Source organism: Rhipicephalus sanguineus, chromosome 2 (genome assembly GCF_013339695.2).
Source record: "Rhipicephalus sanguineus isolate Rsan-2018 chromosome 2, BIME_Rsan_1.4, whole genome shotgun sequence".
Lineage (NCBI taxonomy): Eukaryota > Metazoa > Arthropoda > Arachnida > Ixodida > Ixodidae > Rhipicephalus > Rhipicephalus sanguineus.
The window spans coordinates 170,900,379-170,919,593 of NC_051177.1; the positions used below are offsets into that span (position 1 = coordinate 170,900,379).

The 19,215-nt window shown below is 45.9% G+C and overlaps 1 protein-coding gene across 1 annotated transcript in view; it reads left to right on the plus strand.

Annotated features, from left to right (window-relative positions):
* Positions 1-19,215, plus strand: part of LOC119382033 (protein O-mannosyl-transferase TMTC1-like) — an 87,474-nt gene that overhangs the window by 19,387 nt on the left and 48,872 nt on the right. Inside the window, exon 2 of the mRNA XM_037649773.2 lies at positions 17,477-17,654. Coding sequence (XP_037505701.1) covers positions 17,477-17,654 — 178 coding nt within the window. The remainder of the gene's footprint in view (positions 1-17,476; positions 17,655-19,215) is intronic.

A 19,215-nucleotide genomic window follows, 5' to 3' on the forward strand; every position in this document is an offset into this window, starting at 1 on the left:
ACATGTGCGGCCTAAATGGAATGTGAACATGTCTAGACTTCTCATTTATTTCACCTGGCCGGAAAAAAATAGGCGTGTCTCCCGGCGGTCGGCTTAAGATTGATTTTCAGATATCGCCACAACAAAAAGTCGATTTAAGATTATTTTGTTAATTTACACAGCGGACAGAGGATTGAAGTAAAAGCCAAACAACCAAGATGGCGTCGCATAGCTCACACGATCCCTCAGCTTCTTCTTGTTCTCCATTCCAGTGCTGTCACCTTGCAGTGTGGTGGACTGTGTGCTTAAGAAATCACGGTCGGACACATTAATCTGATTCTCTTATAAGTGACCATTGTACGTGCTAGCAAAAGCTTGAGTGTTCTGGCCGGCTTGTAAGCAGGCTGGCTTGGAAATTACTTGGTTGGTCTCATACACAGACAATTCGAAAAATTTTCGATCTGATATCTGAACGTCACAGAGATTTCAAGACGCCGACGGCCGCCGCAGGCACGTAGCGCAATCTGGAGACTTGAGGATGAATTTCAGCTCTTCGCGCGTGCTTACACGAACTGCAAGATATCATAAACTAGAAATTGCAAGACACTTTCGATGATCGCGTCCACCGGATTCACGACAATTCTTCAGTTCATACGGCGAGCGTTGTTTGAGAAGATCGATGGAAAATTTACTTTCGCTTCGGTCGACATTAAAAACTACCCACACTGGAAATTCAGGGAATCAACCGTATATCGTTGGGGAGGCCTGATGCAAAACGCGGTACTGACTATCGTAAAGCGTAGGGGTCTCAAACTCACCTTAGCTAGCGGGCCATGTACTCGAAATTTCGTCTTCTGAAAGGGGCGGGACGATGAAGAATGTTAGAGCGTTTTTGTTCCGCGCCAATGTTTTAACGCATGGCGACCGCATAGGATGCCTCACGACAGAGAAAAAAAAATTCTTGTGACCAGTCATGTCTGTGTATAGCTCATGAACACGGTTATTAAGACAAAAAAAAAGTGGAACGAAGACAGTCATGTGCGGGCCGGGCCGCGCGTTTGAGGCCCCTGATAGAGCGGCAGAGTAGCTTCTCTCTTATGGCGCGTTCACACTTGGCCTCGATGGAGGCGAAAGCGGCAAAACTCACCGGAAATTCACTCGTTTCGCCGCCTAAGCGGCCGGAAAACCACGCCGCGAGGCGGACGCGAAAAAATCGGTCCGAGACCGATTTTTCCGCCACGCGAAAGCGGATCGCCTTTCCGCTTCACGGGAAGCCGTACTTTGGCTGCGCTAGCTTAAATCACGTGACGTAAACAACAGACCGCAAATTCATCATGGCGGCCAAGGCATCGGCGGTGGCCCGCATATCGGCGCATTTGCAAACTACCCGCGCATCACGACAAAACTCACAGCCTCGACAAGGACGCGTTCCTCGAGAACCTGGTTTGGATTACGATTGACGAGAACACTGGAAGTAGAACAAAGGTGTAGCAGCAGCGAGTCGGCGTGCCCCAACGTGTCTCGCTTCTTGCAAAGCCGGGTGAATCCGCCGCCGCCGCCACTGCTGCCGTGTCCGCTTATGTAGTTTCTGCTGGTGTATCTCCCGAAACGGTGGTTTGAAAAGGTGAAAGCTATTTATTTTCCGTGTTTTGCATGCTCAACTTGAATTCGGTACGAAATTAAATGCTCAGGAAACGGGGAAAAGAGAATGAATTCTCGAAGTGGCGAAGGCGGCGGCGGCGGCGGCGGCGGCGGCGACAGCATGCTGCAGAGAGGCAGAACAAATGTGAACATTTCCGACGCGCGCGAAAACGGTTTTCCGGCCGCTCTGGCGCTTTCGCTTTCTCTTCGCTTCTCAAGTGTGAATGCGCCTTTAGACCAATGCGTCGAGACAGTCCACCGTATAGCACTGATGAGCCTGGAGTAAACATAGCAATTTTTGTATATATCAAGTTAACGAAACGGCCGAGTTAATGAATCAGACCCTGGTCAGAAGGGAGCGAGCAACAGGAGACAGTACAACAGCGATAGAAAGGTTCTTTATGGTGCAGAAGCTGCGAGCTCGGCTCGAACCAATGCCCCTTATTTAATATGGAAGAAGAATGGGAGTTAGAAAAGCGAAACGAACAATTGTAAAGGTGGCTTTTATATTACCTCCCACGTTCGAGCTGAAACTTAAGTATTGATAAACCTCTCGTAATCGTTGTTCTGTCTTTTATTTGTCGTCTTTTCATCTTGGTCAGATATGTTATGCTCTCACACGTATTAATCATTCACATTGTACAATGTGTGACATGAACGCGGTAGTTGAATGGCCGACTCTTCGGCCGTTTCAATAATACTTCATTTGGGCCTAGTTGGTACATATTATTATATTATTACGTATATTATCAGTCATTACTATAAGAATTCCAGGCTGTCGCCAGTCTTTTGCGAAGTATGCGGCAGGAGGCCTGCGTTGATGTGGAAGTCACCGTCGCCTGCTTTTGATTTTCTTATCTATAACGCATAAGCTGCGTTGCGCTCAACGTGAGTTTCCGAAAGAGAGGAGAAAGCAGAATAAACAAAACGAGTACTCAGAAATGCCACCCACGCACAGCATGACAAACGATTACAAGCTGCATGACAAACATGCCGCGAGAGACCTCTCACCAAGGCTGCTGGGTGAACTAGTTCCGGCAGGAAATGAACGCGTGGCCTGGCGACGCTAGCAAGCATATGTCGGTTCCTCGACTCCATCCGCCGCTCTCTCATTGCGGAGTGCTTTTTCTTCTCTGCACGGTGTCCACTCTTGTTTTGAGGGCAGAAAGTTACCACAGAAGATAAAAAAAAAAACATGCCGAGGTGCCAAAAATATATGTTTTTGCAATGTGCTACCACCCGCGCAAGTTTGTCTCCCGCGCATCTTTAACGTGGGATGCGTTGCAAGCACCGCAATGTTGCTTCTGCAGATAAACGTAAAGAACGTAGACAGAGATTTTATTGCTAGTGGATGGATAAATGATGAAGAAAATACGTGCCTAATGGATTCATTTTTTTTATTTCTGTGTCGTTGAAAATTTAGAGCAAGACGCGCCAATTTTTCTCTTACGATATTTGTAGTTACTTTTGGAATTATTGCAAGCGTGAGTCAGTTATTAATGCTTCTTTTCTCTGAAGTCGTAAGTTATGCTGTTACGCCGCTCTTACGAAAGATATAATCTGGCGTTTTTCAACTAATTGTGCTTAAGTAGCCTTACGCAATGTTCTACAATCTCTACAAAAAAGTGTTCAGTCCTAGAAGCTCGGCGAAATATAAAATAAGGCCGCGTGACGATTCCAAGCGTATAAGAATAACCTAACAGCTGCTAACAAGAAACGACAAAAAACAACACCACCAGATCTTACTCGGAGCTGCAGTTCTAATCCAAAGATGCAATATATGCTCACAAATGATGACAGCTTTTAGATGCGAAGCATCTTATGGCGGAGTTCAAACCGGTGGTGTGCGGCGTGACCACCCTTACTGCGCATGTGCAAAGCCTCTCCGCACACCTCATCTCCACTTCCCCTCTCCACTCCCTTTCCCCCCTCCTTTCTCCACTTCTCTTCTCCCATCCCCCTCTCCCCTCTTGCCTCCTCCTCTCCAATCCCCCTCACCGCTTCCATCTCCTATTTCCCTCTCTCATCTTCCCCTCCTCCTCTCCCCTCCCTCTGAAACGCGGGCTCGACATGCCGAAACGCTGCTTCGGATCGCCTCACGGTCCCCTTTCGCGGGAGATGGCGTGTTTTTTTAAATGAAAGTGATGAGCTAGCGTGTTTACAAATACTTAAATCGTATCCCAAGTAAGCAGGAACACGCTACTCGGCGCTTCTTCCTTGGTTGTCGCCGTTACGTGTGATGTTTCCGGTCGAGGAGCGCGTATTCGATTCCCGGCCCCGGAGGTCGAATTTCTATGGGGGCGAAATGCAAATGCCCATATTTAGGTGCACGTTAAAGCCCTCCATGTAGTCGGAATTATTCTGGAGTGCCCGACTAGGGCAGGCCTCATAGCCATATGGTGTTTTTGGCACGTAAAACACAATCAAATATTTTCTGTCATCATTAGGCATGAATAAGTACTTCATAGTATGAGGAAGCTATAGAGCAGCTTCGCAGCGCCACAGAGGTCCCTTTGCTTATACAAGTGAAGCAACTATCTTCTCAAATGCGTATCGTAATATCGCAACCGATTTCTCGCGCGAACGTTAAGAGAGAGAGAAATGAACGTTTATTATCGAAACAGTGTTTCGAGCGATGCCTGATATCAACCTGAGCTGGGAGGACCCCCTAGTCTAGGAACCCTCTGACTTCGGCTTCCGTCTTGGTCGTGGCGACGAGTTGTCGCTGGTCTTCCACGCTTAGGCAGTCGTCGTTAGTTTGTCTTGATTCTCAGTCGTCTCCGGTTGAAGAATGCGGACCTTTAGTTTTATAATGCTGCAAGTGGTGCGTGGCAGTTTTGTATCAGCACATTATGGACGTTCTTAAGGAGCACACATGCAAAGGACAACCACGCACAAGCGCGTTTCAGCTCCTTGCTTCCTGTCGCATTACTAGGGAGAGGAACGTGCAGACAATCGAGTAGTGTGCAAAGGCAAGCCGAATCATATATTAAACTACCTCTACGTGGGCCTACAAATAAGGGCAGATATTGGATCTCACCTCGGTGATAAACTTCTTATACATGGGTCATCGCAAATCACTAGCCTAGCGCTATCGTGTTCCGCTGTTGTAAAGCGTGTTTGGTGTTTACAATGCAGCCCCCGCAAGGTGTTCAGAATTAGCACCCGTTAACGCCATGATCATTGACTGTTCTGACCATGCCAGCGAGTTTGATGGGTGGGATGTGCACTTGTAATATTGGTTAAAATTATGCCCATTTCGACTAAGATTTCCTGCTTTGCCGATTTGCTACCTGGGTATCATACAAGTATTTTACCTTACAGGTACTCTATCATGATTGCGTACACCACTACTTGATAGAAGTGCGTCACTCTAGACTTCGTACTGCCGCATGGTTTATATCTTAAACAGAGCTGATGAAGTAAGGTGATATGCGTGTCTCGCACGCTTTGTACAAAATTTTTTTCCACATTGCAGTACGTTACCATTCAGCGCGCATTTCCCGCCGTACTTCACGCAGCGCGACCGACTGCCCGCGCTAGCGAGGCTGAATAGGAGCTTTCCTTTTTGTTCCCGAGTGCTTCGCCTTACACCCAATTTGGAACCACACGCCGAGAAACCGCATAGCGCAAAAACAAAACGGCGCCGTTTTATATGCTTCGTGACTTGGATGCACCAAAGCCAGATATCGAGTGCGCGCGCGGCAGCGGTCGGCGGCAGACCACACCATACAATGGAGAGTTGTCTTATAGCAAAGGGAGGGGGCCCACCAAACTAGGGGCGACAGAACGTCCAGCTTTAAAAATCAGAGTGTGTCGTCCCATCCATACGCCGCGCGGGAGAAGGGAGTGGTAGGGTGTGTGTCTCCTCAGGCGTCCTGTCGCCTTTCGTGATGTCATGGCAAACAACTAACAACGAAGCCTCAATACTAGCTATTTTACACTCTACAGAATGATATAATGCAGCGCTAAAAACACACACACCACAAAGAGGCTTTCTACATCAAAGAGAAGAATGATGATTGCGTCAGTCAGACGTCAGTCTCCCTGTACAATGCGGAACACAATTTTTTCAAATCTTTGATATGATACGCCCCCTATGGTTTGTGACGTCGCGTTTGCGCATTGGGATGTGTATATATGTGCCACAATCTTGTAGTCTTCATTAAAGTTGTGAGTAGCGCCTGTCCCGTCGGTTTGTGTTCCTTACTTTGTGGTGTGTGTGTTTTTAGCGCTGCATTATGTCATTCAACAAGCACCAACTCGCCCAACAACACGTTCTTCTGCATTACACTCTACACTCCTCGTCCCCCTATTTCGACGTGGGACCCCACACGAAGGTCCGGTAGGAGGCCTTTTGATCGTGCCAGCTTGCTTGTTTGATCATAAGATCATGATTTTGTGCCTCTTTTGTATGAGTCCGTGCAATGGTGGACCGCTTTCATTCGCTTGCATCTTTGCTGCCATTTCGGTATAATACAAGAAAGGAGAGAGTGAGTTGTAGGCGAGGGCAGGTGTTCCGCACTGAGCGAACTTCTCGACGTACCGATGCGTAAGCTTTACCGCGTTTTCAGGCGTGATGGCGTTTGTCATTGTGACAGGCTATCCACGACCGTGCAAGCCGCAAGGAACCATGCATTATTAATTTTTCTTTTCTTTTCGTTTCCTTTGCGCATTTATGTGCAGAGCCTCCAAAGGACTAACGAGAAGTCTTTAAAGGTTCGTGACGTTGGTACTTCTAGTCCTTTTCGCTTCTGTGCAGGGTGTGCAGGGGTGTTTCGTGTTGGATGGCTTCGTATTTGTGAACAGGCGAAATGACATTTATTTCTGTTTTATCTGCTATCCCACGAACGTTCAGCGGCTGATGTGAAAAAAAAAACCAACAAAACAACAATAGCGCTCTCATATGCGTTGCTTTTTAATAGCGCGTTTGGTAATGCCGAAATGATGAGTAGCAACCTGTGCATTGTCTCGTAGTTGATAAGAGTAATTTCTCATTAAACTTGTATAAATATTATTTATTGTAGCCCACGAATATGTTGGAGCATCTGAGTTACTCGAATATATTATTTTCTTTTGTAAAGCGTATTAGGTAATATGAAGAAAAAATATTGCGAACCGTTTTTCTCTTTCAATAAAAATATTGGTTAATGAGAAACATACCATCTGGATATTATATGACCCTTTAATTCTACAATTCTCGAAGGTACTGCATGACAGTTCTTTCACGCTTACCTTAACGTTGAAACAGCATTGACCAACGAAACTTCCGACAATTGTTACATCAGTGATTGTTCGTAAAGCTTGGTTTAAATCGTTTTCAAGAAGGTACTAAAAAGAATGATAAAACAGCCAAATATCTATGCTCCCGTTAGCAGAGCTCCTTAGATTGGTTAGCAGAGTAGATAGGCAGCATTCACCGTTTACTGGCGCGGTCATCAGATGGCAGATGGCATGGTGTTTACGTCTGCAAGCAAAATGCCTACGCGAGAACGAAATGACGCCTTCTTAACGTGCGAGCTTTAGCTAATAGATTTTTAGTTTGTACGTGGGCTGTTTACCATTGGCGGTTTACGGGTTACCGTCGAAGTATACGTGACTGGTAGCGATTCCTAGTAGCGACACCTGATCATAGCCTAAGCAGAGACACACAATACTTATATTGCAATGATCAACTTACACGTTTTACATAACTCCAGGCATAAAGCCAGTGGGACAGTGATATTATCGTCAAATCACAGAACTTTCATTATTAGTGGCACAAGCACCGAGCGATGTCTTTGTTTCGAAGAACTTCCGGTCGAGCACGTCCGCTTTACTGCATATTCAGAAACAGTCTTCTAAAAAATAGAAATCGGTCGTTCTCGTTCAAGTTGGATACAAAATATACCGCAACATGAACGTACTTAAAATAAAGGTCAAGTAAGTGTCAGGATAATTAATGAATAATAACTGATTGAGTGCACTGAAGAATTGTGAGGAGCTGAGATCGTTGCGGCAGCTGGCGGAGCAGGTCTCAACCACGCGATCCTTTCGAAGTGGCCTCTGAGATCTGCTTCGGCAACGCGCGAAACACAAATTTCATCCAACGAATACGCCAGGCGAGGCCAACGCCGACGTCCGAGTGACACCACCAGACAATTAAGTCAAGAATTAGGGCCAGCTCCAATTTTTATTCTTTCGACAAGAACGCTGAAAGTTGAAATGCATTGCAATCAACCACAGCGCCAGAATATGTCGCGGCCAGTTGTTCTTGCTATGTTGTCAATGGCTCCGGTGACCGATTATTTACCAACGTTAAGAAGCTTACGGACGAACTAGAACTATCTGATAAGAATGGAGGGCAAAGGTGAAAATAAAAATTCTGTTGTATATTGCTATTCCGTCCCGCACTTCTCCACACTTACGAATGAGGCTTTGCTCGTGTTTTCACCACGATAAACTTGTCGCGAACAATAGACGATAAAAAGCAATGATACTTCACTTAAAAGAATGAACTGACGTCGCGCAACAGGCTTCCTTTGTGCCGTCGTACAATGTGCTTGGTTGTTGGTTGTCAAAAAAAAAAAGAAAAAGGTTCCAATCTCTTTTCGTTAACTTTAATAATTAATTTTACACTCATCCTGCATCGTGATGGAGATTGATTTAAAATACGCAGTCCGCGCCTGGCTACATGAATCGGGCCTATTGCACTACAGGAAATAAAGAAAGCATGAGAAACGTACACACCGCTCTTGTTACCTTTGCTTTTTGCGAAGGGAGGCGCGGCGCAACGAACAATTGAGCCCCCTCCTCTGGCTTTAGTCCCACCAAAGGGCGGAGACGGGCTTCGACCGTTTCCTTGTCTCGCTTGTCGCGTACCATTCACCGCCCGCCACCCACACACGCTGGCACGAACAGGCCAGCTAGCGCTCAGCGCGTGAAGGACCTCTCTCTATACTCTGAAATAACGTGCTGCTCGCAATCTCGTAGTATTTGCGGGCAAGCATGCGCCATGCTGGAGACATCGCGGCTAGGGTTTTGTGGTTGAGGTTCTCTCTTTATTTATGTTATTGTGATGGAAATGACATGAGTCATCCAGGCGAATTTTTCGTAACGCTGTCATATATATATATTATATATATATATATATATATATATATATATATATATATATATATATATATATATATATATATATATATATATATATATATATATATATATATATATATGTATATATATATATACTGAAGAAGCTTTTCCAATGGGCCAAACGTACTTGGGAAGAGAAGAGACACAACTAAGCGGTTGTCTTAATTTTATTTGCCAACGGTTTCGACCGGAGGACCGGTCTTCGTCAGGGCTTATGAGCAAATACCTATATTTTCTCATAAGCCCTGACGAAGACCGGTCCTCCGGTCGAAACCGTTGGCAAATAAAATTAAGACAACCGCTTAGTTGTGTCTCTTCTCTCTCTCTATATATATATATATACGCGCATACACACAACCCGCAACCAAACGTAGCGAAATAGCCCTGCTGAAAAAGTTCTGCTCAACCATGCGACCGAAGATTCGAACCACCGAGCCATCACTCCGCGACGCGACGCCTTAGACAGTTCCGCCGCAACCGCATACAAAAAGAAAACTCGCATGCAAAAGGCAGCAAGAACACTGAAATATTACTGTTATTACTGTCCCCTGTCTTTGAGCGTCTGCGTGATTTTTGTTTCCTCTTTTTGTTAACCGCTGGAAATGCGTCAAATGTCACTGTCGCAACTAGTCCACCAAACCCCTTCAAGAACGCTTTCTGCGAAAGTTTTCCTGAACTATTTATATACGTGCGCACAACTATATGTATACACTTGTGCGTACTGCGTTCTCCGGTGCTGCAGCCCTGAAAGAATATATGGCAGTCCAATGTGTGTGCTGGGATTACGCACCAGGGGACAAACCTGGGCCACCTGCCTAATGGTAGCTGAGGCCCCGTCGTGAAGTGCAAGCAGAAAAGGAACAAGTACGCTTTGGAGCTTTCGCCTTTCAGACACGCGCCGTGATTCAGTTCGCCGCTTTTGTTGCCAGTAAAAACAACTGTGTCGGTCCTTAGACGAGAGATTTAGCGAAAACTTTCCCGCAGTCTACGAGCACTGTTCCATATCAGAATGCTAGCAATATATGTACGTGCCTTGCTGTTATTCAGCCGGAACTGCTGAATCACCTGTGTATAAAGAATGGCTATAAGATATTGCCTCCACTTTTGTGTGCACAGATTTAGAGTGCATAGTCCATCATGGAGAATGGATGTGCGGGGCACTTCGTGGGTTAACGAAAACAAAAACAAGAATGGTGTGTCTGCTGCAGCTGGCGTGTCCCCTGGCAAGCGGGGAGGACGCGAGAGCAGACGTGATCTGTGGAAGACATCGTCTCCCTAGGGAAGAAGGCGCTGACTTCGATGGTTCTTCTAGACTGCTGAGCTCAGACTTCAACCATTTGTCCTGTTTTCGTGGTTTTCACTATGGCAACGTTTATCGCAATTTTTTGTCCACGTTCGTCCGTTTTTATCCGGACGTTTGTTTATTGTTAGTATGGCCTAACTTTCCGCAGAACTTTTCCTCCGTATATATTGCATTGCAGTGGCGTGTGACCTATTTTTTTTTTAATTGCGTACTGCTATTCTGGTCTCAAGTGCTTACTGGGACCAGTGCGTGTTACGTTGAAAGTACTGAAATGACATGTCAGTTTCTGAGGATAGCTTGAAGTATAGGGACCGTGTTTTTGTTTTCTTTCTGCTACTGAAGCTTACGAACAAGATGGCGCTCGAGTTCGTTCGTAGCTACGTGCATCTTTTTTTTCTTAACAACTCCCCGGAATATGGCCAGTTTAATTGCATTTACTTGCGTATACTTGCCTTTCGCCTGTATCAAAATGTGGCCGCCGCACCAGGGAATCGAACCTGCGTCCTCTCATACAGGGGCTCGACACCATGAATAGCTTCTAAGTATTGCGGAGGCTACTTGGTTAAGTCGAGATAAAAATTTTCTTGCTGAAAAACCACGCCATAGCAAGGAAAAAGAAAATTATTGCAGCGTCGCACTAGTGGTATCAAGCCATAATGAATAGAGCAGCTGTGGGGCCTTGCTTGCTTCTATTTATTTTTTTTCTTTCTTTCATCTCTTTCTTTATCTTTCTCTCTGTTTCTCGTATCTCTGTTTTGTATCTATTTGTTTCTAGTTCTTTCTTTCTATTCCGCTTTCTTTCTATCTCTTTCTATGTATATTCAGCTTTCTTCCCTTTCTTTCTCTCTCTCTCCTTGGCTCTCTCTTTCTTTGTCCTTTTTGTGTCTTCCTTCCTATGTCTTTATCTTTTTTGTCTTTCTTTCTCTTTCGTTTCATGTTCTCCCTCTCTCTCTCTCTATTTTCGCTTTCTTTCTATACTTTTGTTTCTCTCTCCCTCTTTCACGTGTTTCACGCGCTGCACTTCTCCGAGCAGAGATTTGGTTTAACGCTCGCACCTGCTGTACTAGGTGGTGGGGCTTGTCCATTTCCTGTGAGCATACTCACGCGTGCAGCTTTTTTTTTCTTTTTTTGCAACACCGCACAAACTACGTCGGGCTAAAACAGCTTTGCTGTGAAAACAAGCCGCGCAATCGCCGTTTGTAGATCTTACAACGAAAGCTCTGCTACCCCATGTATTGCAGGGTCATTCATCGCGTCGCAATGACCTTGAGCCGCCGCAGCGCAAATGTGACGGGTGTGACGTCACGACACGTGATCTGCTGCGGAGAGGCGTCGCAGCTACGCTCGTTCGGAGCCTCGCTGCTGCGGCAGCACGTGACCAGGGGTAGGCTTAGCGGCTGCTCTCCGGTGCTTCTCCGCTCAGTCTCGCCATGGATGGTGCGCCGACTGGACCGTCCGTGCGTGCGACTCAGCGCAAGTGACAGGCTAAATCCAGCCATCCAGTAGATATAGCTAGACGGCAGGCTGCGAGATCTCAAGCAATGGCAAAGTTGCCTGCTCAAACTCAGGCCAAATCAGCACGCGAGAGAGAAGGTAATGTTTCCAGCATTACGAACTACTTCACGGACCACAAGAGCGTCTTCGTATGCATTCAAGAAACTCAGAGACCCACCATCACATTTGCAAGAAAAGCTAACTTCAATGAAACACTGTGTGCATAGTCTCTCCAAAACCCGGCCACACATACTTTTCGCTCGCGATAATTGGGTTTACGAGAGTTAAACCTCAGCCATTTTTTAAAAGCTAAGTGGGTCCCTGCTATATAGCGAAGCCTGCGATGTGGAACAAACTTCTTGAAATGCTTCCGCGACTCCGCAAAACGTTGTCTCAATCGTTTTCTAGTGCGCTCATATGAACCACACCTTCCTAAAATATACTGCCGGCTATTGTATAACGAGGTTTGCTCAGTAGAGCCGTATATGCCGCTTTAAATGACAAAATGTAATGCAACTCATATTTCTTAATGGAACGCATCGCACACCGTAATTGTAGTTGACTTCACTGGAAAACGACAATACTGCTACCCAGAAAAACGATATCTTTATAGAAACGACATCGGAAAGTCGTAGACGAAATCGATACCGACCTTTCGCTCTCCCCTACACCGGTCTGCTCTGTGGGCCACAGCTCCCTCAGTGCTCCCTACAGATATGTTTTCAAAAAGCCTATTTCTCTATAAGCCAAGAAGTAATGAACAATATCCGGGCGAACAGGCCGCTAATGTCCCGGTATAGTAAAAGAAAAAGAGAAAGGAAAATGAACGAAACAGGTCTAGGGGGAAGTGGAGGGGGAGTGAGTGCTCGTAGGTCAGGCCTTCGATATGAACCCCGTCGTCGTTTATAACAAGTGCCCAGGGATTAATCGATGTCCTCGGTACTCGCATCTACACCATCCCAGGAGGCGTCCCCGCCCCCCTTCCCCCTTTCCTCCTTACCCGCTACTCGCAGGAGCGCGATAGGCTCTTGAGCGCCAGGCATTAGGGACTCTCAAGAAAGGTTAAGGATGTTAGCACGACACGAGAAACCTGCTACAGCTTCTATGTTTGAACGGATGGGGGGGGGGGGTGTCAAAAAGGTAATAAAAATAACCAATTTCTAATTCCGTAAAAAAAGCAATAGGCTGGAAAGATTGCAGTCTCGCTTTGAAAAAGTCATTAAAATAAAAAGAAGGCTAGGCAGGAGTTTGGAAATTGCGCTCATAACTTTGGTGTACGGAGCCAGCTGCACCTATGCACTAAACGGCACTAAAAAAGTTACCGATGAAGAAAACGAATGGTTACACTGATCTTTACGAAAGCGACCGTATTACTGCGAAAGTCGGATTATTGTTCCAAAATATTTTTTTTACGTTTCTGGACACTTAATAAGCTAGGAAGTGTTGAAGAAATTCTTTTTCTGAATTGCTTGTTTTTTTGTTCAGACTGCGGTGTCTTTGGAAGCTTATACCCCATGGAGAAAGCTACTCGAGTGCATATGACTGATCATCTTTCTGTGGCGCTCTTGGAAGCTTACGTGATGGACTCGAACTAGAAAAAAAAATGTAATAACGCGGCACAACTGCTTATCTGCGTGCACGCTGGAAATCGCAATCTGTTCAAAGGGCCTTTCCTATGTTGTTTATGAGACACGATGTAGTAACCCTTATTGGTGGTGTAGCGTTTCGGAAAGATTAACATGCTAAATCTTTCCGAAACGCAATAGCTATACGGGCGATTCCGGATGCTCGCGAACGCCTCTACAATAAAAAAACAAAAAATGGGAGCATGTTGCAATCTCCGTAACATTTCAAGGCGAAAGCTACATACTGCCACTTTGATAATGCAGTAAGTTATACAACTGGGGACCAGTCTTCCTGCAAGACAATACGAGCCGTAATTTGCGACACACGCGGCGACGCGGGCAGAGCAGCGTCAACGTGGCAATGGTGCGAACGTGATCGCCGGGACCAACGCCCGCTTTCGGTGGGAGTTTCTCTAGCGGCACTTCGGCTGGGATGATCCAGTTCAGTGCGCGTCTGCCATGCACACAGTGAGCCACATGGCGGTGTTCGACGACGCAGCAGTCAACTCAACCAGTCTCGTTGACGGTAAGCATTACCTAGCGATCGCTCCCGGAGAAGCGCAGGTTCCCCGGTCACTGTTCAACGATGAACACGCCGGGGAGTTCTCGTTTCGGCAGATATACTCCGACTATCCGTGAAAAATGACAAGTCCATACGCCACGTCGTTCTCCAAAGGCACCAGTGAGATGTGGTACTCGGACCGTCGGTGCGGGGAACCGACTAGCATCTTTACAGGACCATAAAAGTGGTTCCATTTAACATCGTCGAAAAGGCCGTCACATTCCGTACCAACGATGTTACGAGCGCCATGCATCACTCGTCAACAACTTTGGAGAGCGGTGACTTCGTGAGAGATGCGCTTGCCCGAGACATGGCGTTCATGCGCGGAGTCCCAAACACGGTCCATCGCTGTCAGGAACGCATGAAGGGGGTGTTCGCTATGACAAGGCAACGCGGCAAGCCAACGGCATTTTTAACTTTGTCTGCCTCCGAAGTTCACCGGGACCACTTAATTCAGCTGCTCGAACGCATCATGGTGCACGGCGACGACATGCAGCACCGGTGCGTCCAGGAGATGGCCTTCCTCTAACGCGTCAAACTTTGGAACAATGATACTGAGGCGTGTGTGATATACGTCAACAAACTCTTCGACGTCATCCTCAACATCCTCATATACCGGCGAATTTCACTGTTGAAACCATACCAATAATTGAGAAACGCCTCAATGCACCATCGGGATTCACCCACTGCTAAACAACGGGGCTGCACGCTTCAGCTTTGCTGGTTAACCATCTGTACGAATTGCTTGGACGGTGATCTTGTTCTTCTTCATTTTCGTTTTTGGGTAATTAACCGTGCCTTTGTGCGCACGCGTGTTTACGTTTTTATGTGTGTGTGTGTGTGTGTGTGTGTGTGTGTGTGTGTGTGTGTGTGTGTGTGTGTGTGTGTGTGTGTGTGTGTGTGTGTGTGTGTGTGTGTGTGAGGATATATACCTCAACCTCACCACAGAAAGCGTCAGAACAAATAGAACAGATTCTGAAGTTTCTATCTTACGCATGCTTCAGCGTTGTGACAACGCGATTTATATATGCATTCTATTCCGCGTTCTGTGTTCGCAGGCGCAAATATACAGACAGAAACCCCCCTCACTATCTCTCCTTACGTTGCCAGGACAAGCCACTTTAAGTTTTCCTTTGTCTTCCTTGGACAAGGAGAGAATGAAACTTCAAACCATTTCGCCGTCTCAACTGCTCTGAATCACATCATACTCACAATCTTAGTATTCCCTAGCTAATATCACAATATTAAGGGTTTTGTTGTTTTCATAAGGAGTTGTCTTGCACTTTCTGCCTTTTGTAAGTGTATTTTTTGTCCGATATTACCCTCATCTTGGGCCACGTGGGCTGCAGTATGATGTAAGTAGAAATGCAAAAATATAGCAGCTAGCATAACTGAAACATGCACGTTGGAAAAAAATAAAATAAAAGGAAGGCGGAAATTGACCCGTATCATTCGCAGAGACCCCTTATTTGTTATATTTTCAGTGACATTCTTGGTGAGTCACTGCTGGGATTTGCGACACCCGTTCTTTTGAGCAAAGATTTAGCACATGCCGAGTCCCATGCGGAGTCCCACATGCGGAGTTCCAGCAAAGATCTAGCACATGCTGCTGCTGCAGTCGTGTGGAGGGTGAACTAGCACTCCAAACAAAAATAAGCCAAGGCAGCTAGAATGTGTGGTCTGGCCTCGGCTGATAGCGCTTGAATAAGAATATTCAAAAAGAAGGAAGTGCGCTCGAAATATATAGCAGACATCATCCTCAGGCATCGTAATTCTCAGAGGGGCTTCTTTTTAGAACTTGGCTCTTTAAGTACACGAGTCAGGCGGCGGGAGATGTTACTATAAAAAAATATACATATGCACGCGAATGAGTGGGGGAAAATATAGTGTAGGACTTACGGGGTGTTTCTTTTGGGGGCTGGCATTCTCTATCACCGATATGTACTAAGCCCGGATTTTGCAGATCCTTTAGGCTGCAGTGTTTGTGCCATCTATTGAAAGTCTTGACAGACCGGCGCATGTCTTAAGCTGCTTAATCACTAAGTATACAAATTCCGCGTCTAGACTAACTAGACAAATCCCGGGAACTGTGGAAATCGATTTTATGCGAACCAGTCAGCGAGTCACAACAGATGCCAGATTTTTCGCTTAGAGCCATGCGTTATAAGAAGTGGATAGACGTCTTTGCGTAAATTTAGTAGCTATGCATATATTGTAGGCTTGCCAGGCACGTCGATGCACTGGCATGTAAACGGTAGCTCATAGTCCTGCGTAACGTCCGGGCTCACGTTACAGTAGAGGTGTCAGTTGTGTCGTCACGAATTGCACGCTGCGGTACGATGATATGCAAATCAAAAGTCGCGGTCGTGGACGTATACAAGCAGCTCTTGACTACACCTTAGGTAGCAGATGTTCATTATATTGTTCGCGGATAGCGAACACTGCCGCCACTATTGGCTTTGCCCCAACATGAAGCTTGTGTAGGGTCTTCTACCTAAGCACCACTGGCGTGGCACCGTAGTAGGACATTTGACTGTCATGCTGAATGCTTGGCTTCGATTGCGACAACAACTTTGATATTTATTATCTGTGTCTATCGAGAATTACCGCAACGAATGCACTGTTAACACATCTAAGGGCAACATACTTGCTGAGCGGCTGTAGACTAATAGTCATGCCCTATACAGCATAAGAGTGCCGGAGTATGACGCCGTGTGCGTGCTCCCCCCCTCTCTCTTTCTTTACTCTTCTTTCAACCTCCCCCGTCCCTTTGCCCTGTGCAGGGTAGCATACCGGTTATGCTAATCTGGTTAACGCCCGTGCCTTGCACTCTCTCTCTCTCCTGTTTTCCTTCCTTCCTTGCGTCCACCGCGTAATTTCCGCTCACCGACAGCGCTGCCGTTGCCGGCACCAAATTCTCTGCGACACGGGCTCTTTAATGCTATCGTGCTGATTTGCAGTTTATTTTCACTGCCCCTGGGTTGATATAAACTGTGAACCAGATGTCGCACATACTTGTATAACACGGCCTGTGTTATGCGGGTATGTGCGAACTCGTGGAAACGGTTAAACGACGTACGCGACAGGCATGTCACGTTATTGATGTCATGATCATGACATGTTAAGAAGATGACCACGAGAGCGCTCGGATGTAGGCGGCTAGACAGACAGACAGACAGACAGACAGACAGACAGACAGACAGACAGACAGACAGACAGACAGACAGACAGACAGACAGATAGACAGATAGATAGATAGATAGATAGATAGATAGATAGATAGATAGATAGATAGATAGATAGATAGATAGATAGATAGATAGATAGATAGATAGATAGATAGATAGATAGATAGATAGATAGATAGATAGATAGATATGGTGAAAGTGCCTTTGGTCCTCTAAGAAATAATTCGCGCTTAAAAAGCAAGCTGTTCTCACCAGAATTTGTACGTTTTCAAAGTAATTTTATTAAATCGGCATTACCGTGGCGAGTGGCGTTCAGCTATCTAGATGTCGTTTCATCAACGCAACTAGAAAGCCATATACCTGAACTGCAGTTATGCAGTGTGTAGAAGCGTTCGATAGTAGTAAAAGGATAGCTTCACAGGAAAGGCAGCTGTAACGTTATCAAGATTAGTGTGGTAAAGTATTCAAAGCGTTTTTTTTTAACGGTGAAGCACTGATGCGTTACGCAGAGATCTTTCCCTCATGGGCATCTTCACCCCTTCTCACGCAGGGCCAACTACTACGCAAACGGGCGCCAGGTGCGTGGCTACCACATTGTCAACGTAGCCCTGCACTGCGCATGCTCCGTGCTGGTGGCTATAGTCGCACGACGCGTGATGAGGATCACTGCTCTCCACGCGTGCCTGGCTGCGACGCTGTTCGCGGCTCATCCAGTGCATACTGAGGCTGTGAGTGTTTGCTTTTGCTAGTGTGCATGCCATTTACTTCTGTGCTGATTGCTTCGTGATATGGCATACTTCAAGTGGGTGCGTCAGTTAATAGTCCCATTGTACTATTCTCTAGAATAGCCACTACCTGATATAAGTTATATGATATATGATGTAAGATATAGGATAAGATATAATATAAAAGATAAGATGTGTGATAGAAGTTCCTCTTTCACTCGCGGAAGGAATATGGAAATTCAGCCTGTTTTAAATGTTTGAACAGAACAGTATTCTATATCGATATTGGTCGTGGCGTTTAGAAGCGTTCAAAGCTAAACATGTTCCAAGCATTCATTGCAACGACTTAGACAATCAATCAGGAGATACGAAAGGAATGATCGCGCGTTCGCTGGCTTAATACCAATCACTTTATCCCGCCACGTGATTGTACACGAGGGATGCAATGCGAGCTTGCTGGTAACATATTTTCAGTAGGTTGCCATGTAGCGTAAATAAAAGACAGCATTGTAGTGTACGTTCCGTACAATACTGAACTCCTGCAGTTAAGATCATGTGTGTGTTAACTATTTCGCATATGTGCTTTACACGCCATGCCAAACTTACGATTCAAGTTTCAACTCGATCGAATAATGGTCATGAATATTTATAACCGAATTGACTAGAAAGATGCTATTTACTCGGTACTAAGTTCATAAAGTAGGTCTTCAGTCCAATGCAGAAGAGTCGATATCTGAGCCAGTTGGTTCATATTACTTGAAGAACAGCCAAGAAATACTGAAGAATCTAGTATTTTGCAACGATGTCAAAAAATATCATGTTTATTCTTTCTTTCATTTCGTGACGTGGCCGGCGATAGTCGTGTACTGCACATGCGTTGTGAGGTTTCCTGGTTGAACGATTTCCTTCCATAAAGGCGCGGTTGTTTGTTCCAGCGTTGTGTGCGTCTGCCTTTTTTCTCGTGTCCCGTGGTTTTGCTGGCTGTTCTTCACGCTCTAGAGACGATGTATTACCTGTTCGTGAACTTCTGGTACTAAAACTAAGAAATGCTCCCAATTCCTACCCTGTCTGCTCAACACACCTGTTTCGGAACGAAATGCTTCGAGGACGGATACGAATATACTCGCTTTGCGATCCCCATTCAGTGACTGCGCACTTGCTTCACGATCTTGTGAACTTTGTTTCTTTCTCGACAGAAGTGGATCATCGTTGACACTGCAAATTTATTAACCTGATTCGTTTCAAATACGTCATTGCACTTTTTGTTTCTACTATGCGTGTGTTTGCTTCCGTTATTAAGTCGGAAGCCTTATATGTCTCATGCGAATGTGACCTTGAGCGACCTTGTGGTACAAGGTGCGCGATGACCATCCGCTGTCCTCGTGGCGCGTAAGCTGAGTGTTCATTTCGTCTTTGCGGTGTTTGCGTGGCTAAAAAAAATAAAGAAGCGACGTTCGCGTGAGATATAGTCCACAGTAGAGTAGACATAACTGTTGGCGTTCACCTCCTAGTCGTCTTAGGAGACTGCATAAGGGAGCTTGTGAGTTTTGTGTTCGTCCCAGTC